This window comes from Helianthus annuus, chromosome 3 (assembly GCF_002127325.2).
Source record: "Helianthus annuus cultivar XRQ/B chromosome 3, HanXRQr2.0-SUNRISE, whole genome shotgun sequence".
In the NCBI taxonomy this organism is placed as follows: Eukaryota; Viridiplantae; Streptophyta; class Magnoliopsida; order Asterales; family Asteraceae; genus Helianthus; species Helianthus annuus.
This window is the reverse complement of record NC_035435.2, coordinates 130,507,475-130,512,495: the sequence shown is the minus strand read 5'-3', so window position 1 is coordinate 130,512,495 and position 5,021 is coordinate 130,507,475. Positions and strand designations below refer to the sequence as shown.

Below are 5,021 nucleotides of genomic sequence, written 5' to 3'. Positions count from 1 at the left end.
AGTTACCAACTCGCACAAGATGATTGGGCTCGCTTAAGCTCGATGGCCCAATCATCCGAGCCGCACAAGTTGGGCCCTTTTGTATAATTGACTACTACTATGTTCTACGTGTTTGCCATGATCATTTCGTGTTCTTGACTTGTTAGTTCTGTGTAAACATACGTGCACTACTTGAACCTAGACCTGACTTGTATGGTAACCATGTTAGGACGTGGTTAGCCTCAGCCAGCTCGACTGACCTTCTGTTTATCTACCGAGCAAACCAAGGTGAGTTCACACACTTTCTAAGGCATGGGATTCCCGGTGGTTGGGAATGGGTTAAAGAATTTAAAACGGAACCTACATATTCTCCTTGGGTAGGATATGTACGGCCATCCTCCATGGGTAGGATGCCAATATTAATCCTTCGTATTCTCCTTGGGTAGAATACGTACGTTCGTCCTCCTTGGGTAGGACAACAACCTTAAACTTACTAGACAAAACTCTATCATTAAGTCCCCCATTTTATATCGACTTAATCGCTGAGGCCGATGGCGAGCGGGTCATTAGTTAATAGCGCTATTAGGTTTGACAAACCTCACACCGTGGCGTTCGGACGGGTGTGTACTAATGGACTAAGGCAAACTGTCAATGATGATAGACATTGACGTAGGGCACAACTTATTTTCGTCAGTAGTCGATATGGTAACGGTCTAGTAGTGTAAACATGGGGAAGCCCCCACGGCTAGATGGCCAGAGTAAATGGAATTAAACAAATTACGATTTCAACTATGGGGTAACCCCCACGGCAAGTAAGCCAGCTAAAGAAAACTATGTTTTTGAAACAACTTAAAACGAACACCCAACTGTGAACTCGCTCAACTTTGTTGTTGACTCGTTGTTACATGCCTTGCAGGTCGTTAGGTACTTATGGAGCTTGCACAGGGAGGAGTGATCGTTGTGGGACATGGATTATGGAGTTCCATGTTAAACATTTAAACTTATGAACTTAATACTCCTGTTTGGGTTTTACTTTATACGCTTCCGCTGTTAACTTAAAGTTGGTTACTTTCTTTTAGACACTAATTATATTGTGGTTGGTTTATTTATTTATTTACGTTGTTCAATATGATTGGTGGCTTGATCCTGGTCAGTCACGCCTCCATGCGGTGATACTCCGCTTGTGGCTTTTGGGGGTGTGACAAAAAAGACATTTGTAAAGTTAATACTCTATATGTATGACTTACACCCTATTACTAGATTGTTCCTTCCTACTTACTTCACATGTCACCATAAAAGAATAACCCGTAAACGCCATACATACGCTACAAACCCTAGCAACAACTACGATTCGACAAAACAGAAGCACACACCGCAACGCGCGGATATTCCCACTGTTTAATATTTTTAAAGTACTCAGTTATGCATATGTATAAAACCAGCGGTTCAAATTCAATTATTTAAAAACCAGTAAATACCAGCCGGTTACACCGGTATTACCGTTTTCTGATTTAAATCCGGTCTGAAACACCCGATAAGTAGGAGAAACGGCATCGACTTTATACCGCCGGTAAAATCCGGTATATCGGTTTGAACCGTTATACCACCGTTACCAGCTCAGGTCTGTTTTTGGGTTATGATTTTACTTTTTATCAGCCCATCTTCATGTTTACTCTCAACTTTCACCTAACGACTTTTAATATTTTATCTCCATTGATCAATATTCAAAACTTATTTCATCACTCCATCATTCGTTTCAGATTTACATCTACATCTAATTTTGGATTATTTTTTGAGTTGATGTTGTAATTTATGGAATTATACAGTTAGCTAGTCAACCCGGTTGAACCGCCCGATACAACCCGATTCAACCGGTTAAACCATTTTTGTGCCTAACCCGGTATGATTAAAAAAACCGGATTTTAAAACATTGGTTCAAATTGTCTAAACATATTGTTTCGGATAGTTCACGTGCCTATTTTATATTTCAAAAACCATTATTGGTGTTTCTTTTGGAAAGATCGATGTGAAGGACCAGAAGACAGAAGTGAAGATTTATGGATATAAGTCGAAGATATATCTACAACAAAGTTATATGAAAATGAAAATACCCACCACCTATATCTTCTTCTTTCTCATTTCAGCTCCTGCAACACTTCTTGAGGCCTCCAACAATGGCGATGGAGGTTTCATATTTGAAGAAAACGAAGAGACCCGAATCAAAAGATCAGATTTTCCATCGGGGTTTCTGTTCGGAACTGGCACTTCTGCATTCCAAGTCAATCTTCTATCTTTCCCACTTGATCCCCTCATCATTATTATAGCTTTTTATTACTTTATCCCATGAAGTTTTACAGGTTGAAGGAGCCTATCTTGAAGACTCAAAATCATTAAGCAACTGGGATGTGTTTTGTCACTCTGGAGGTTAGTATACTACAGATTGATTTTGATTCAAGTGATGAATATTGTATATCGAATCCATCATCATTTTTAATAGGTTGTGGAGAAAATGGGGACAATGGAGATATTGCAGATGATCATTATCATCTGTTCTTGGTTAGTTGCTTAATTACTGTTTATCTATCATTTTTGTTCACATTTTTATATTATTTTATTTTTTATTTGAATATTTTATTTGTGTCATACAGAGAGACATTGAGGAGATGTATTCACTTGGTTTACAAGCATACAAATTTTCAGTATCTTGGTGTAGAATTCTTCCAAGTATTTTGTCTAATCTTACCATCCCTCAATTACTTCCATTATCTTTGTCAAATTTGCCTAATCGTTCGCATTTTCAATTGCATTTTGTTTTTTTTTAGGAGGAAGGTTTGGTGAAGTTAACCCTGCTGGCATCATGTTCTACAACAAGATCATAGACAATCTCATTCTCAGAGGTGCTATGAACTTGAATTAAAATTTAATTAAATTTTATAAATCTTACTAGCTTTAAATCCAATATTTATGGATCTTGATTAAAATGAACAGGAATCGTACCATTTGTGACGATTTACCATGCAGAATTCCCTCAAGAGCTTGAAGACAGATACGGTTCTTGGCTGAACCCGGAAATGCAGTATGTCTAAAACGCCATTGTTTCATAAATTCCTTATATGTTTGTTAGCTTATTAGTTGTACTACTGGCAGGGAAGAGTTTTTATATTTAGCGGAAGTCTGCTTCAAGTCTTTTGGAGACCGAGTGAAGTATTGGATCACCATAAACGAAGCTAAATTAATCGTAGAATATGCTTACCTATGGGGAACTACTCCACCGTCTCGTTGTTCAGAGCCTTTTGGAAAGTGTTTTGACGGCAATTCAGATGTCGAGCCCATAATTGCTATGCACAACATGTTGTTGGCCCATGGCAGGGCAGCCAAGCTATACCATGAATATTTCCAGGCAATCAACTAACTTGACTTATCTCTTTGTCATCATCTATAATTTTTCACTGTTTACTTTGTTGGTTTGTATTTGTAGCCTAAGCAAGGTGGCTCAATTGGTCTCACTGTTTACGCTGATATGTATGAACCACTAACGGATAGAGAACTAGATCATGAGGCTGCCAAAAGGGCATTTGCTTTTCATTCTGGCTGGTAACCTTTTTGAACATTATGTTCGCCGTAAATAAATATATAAACGCGAGAAATATATATATGATCTTTGTTCAACTTGTTATCATTAAACAGGACATTTGATCCCTCCATATTTGGAGACTACCCAGACGAACTTAAGGAATGTCTTGGTAATGCATTACCAAGTTTCTCCCGTGATGAAAAGAATTTTATGAAGAATAGCGTAGATTTTATTGGCATCAACCATTATTCGACAATATATGCTAAGGATTGTACTAATTCTAGTTGCTCTGCAACTGAGAATCGTGCAATCCAAGGTTTTGTGGAGACGGTTGGAGAGCGTGATGACGTGCTCATTGGTGAACAGGTAGGAAGTTACAATCTTTTATTAATAATGTTTTGTTGATATTAATGACATTGTTGTTATTGCAAAAACAGACTGGAGTGGAAGGGTCATATGTTGTTCCTAGAGGTATGGAAGAGATTGTTAACCTCATCAAAATTCGCTACAATAACATGCCCATGTTTATTACTGAAAATGGTAAGTGTCATCATTTTTGGATTTGATACCATACCATACCATACCATACCATTCTTTCATTTTATTGTTACATTATATATACTTCTTTTGCAGGGTATTCTTCACCTGACGTGCACGAGCAACGGGTTAATGAGCTAACTAATGACGTCAAGCGAATTGAATATCATGCCAAACACCTTGCTTCTTTAGCCAAGTCTATTAGGTTTGTATCATTTTTGAATTCTGAAAGTTTATGTTTGACTAGAAATTTCAAAAATGTGGCATTGATCTGGATTTGAAATATTCAGAGGGGGAGCTGATGTACGTGGATATTTCGTATGGTCGTTGATGGATAACTTGGAATGGTTGAGCGGCTACAAGGTTCGGTTTGGACTATACTACGTGGATCGAAAAACGCTAGCTCGGATACCTAAACTTTCTGCAAAATGGTATAAGAATTTTCTGATCAACAACACTGATCTTGCCAATAAGGAAACATCAAGAATTTATACAAGTTCATAATGTTATCGAAGGCAAATGCATGGCAGATGTAACATTGGTTAGTTATTTTATGGTCAGATAAAACAATAAAACGGTCGTTTTTTTCTTTAATAAAGGAAAAAACGAAGATGGATATAAAATGTTTTAGCTATCGCTAAAAAATTGTTAACCGTCCCTTTGTTTTTGTAGAAAGATTTAGCATCATCCTTAATAAATTAAAAATGGTTTCGAGACGGGAGAGATGGATGTTATGGATGTATGATATTAGGGATTGGGGGGGGGGGGGGGTTTCACGTAATTCCTTTACAATTCATTAATGCCCATTAGTCACATAGGAGCACGTGTTGTGGGATTGGTGTAGGGGAAGCACCGCCTGGTAGGTGGCGTGGGTGCGGGACACCGCGATGGGTGGGGTGTGGAGGGCAGAGCGGCAACGACCTCGCAAGCG

At 38.3% G+C, this 5,021-nt stretch overlaps 1 protein-coding gene across 1 annotated transcript; it reads left to right on the top strand.

Annotated features, from left to right (window-relative positions):
* The first annotated feature begins 1,999 nt into the window (after positions 1 to 1,999).
* LOC110929923 (beta-glucosidase 18) lies at positions 2,000 to 4,806 on the top strand. The gene is made up of 12 exons (XM_022173111.2): positions 2,000 to 2,257; positions 2,337 to 2,403; positions 2,477 to 2,535; positions 2,628 to 2,703; positions 2,802 to 2,876; positions 2,968 to 3,055; positions 3,127 to 3,379; positions 3,458 to 3,573; positions 3,667 to 3,919; positions 3,991 to 4,093; positions 4,187 to 4,295; positions 4,381 to 4,806. The coding sequence occupies exons 1-12, from the start codon at positions 2,075 to 2,077 to the stop codon at positions 4,592 to 4,594; spliced, it is 1,596 nt and encodes a 531-aa protein (XP_022028803.1). The 5' UTR covers positions 2,000 to 2,074; the 3' UTR covers positions 4,595 to 4,806.
* The last annotated feature ends 215 nt before the right edge of the window (positions 4,807 to 5,021 follow it).

Coding starts and splice junctions, on each gene's coding strand:
- LOC110929923 (XM_022173111.2), top strand. CDS start 2,075: ATGAAAATGAAAATACCCACCACCTATATCTTCTTCTTTCTCATTTCA. Junction 2,877..2,967: donor AGACAATCTCATTCTCAGAG/GTGCTATGAACT, acceptor TAAAATGAACAG/GAATCGTACCATTTGTGACG. Junction 4,094..4,186: donor CATGTTTATTACTGAAAATG/GTAAGTGTCATC, acceptor CTTCTTTTGCAG/GGTATTCTTCACCTGACGTG.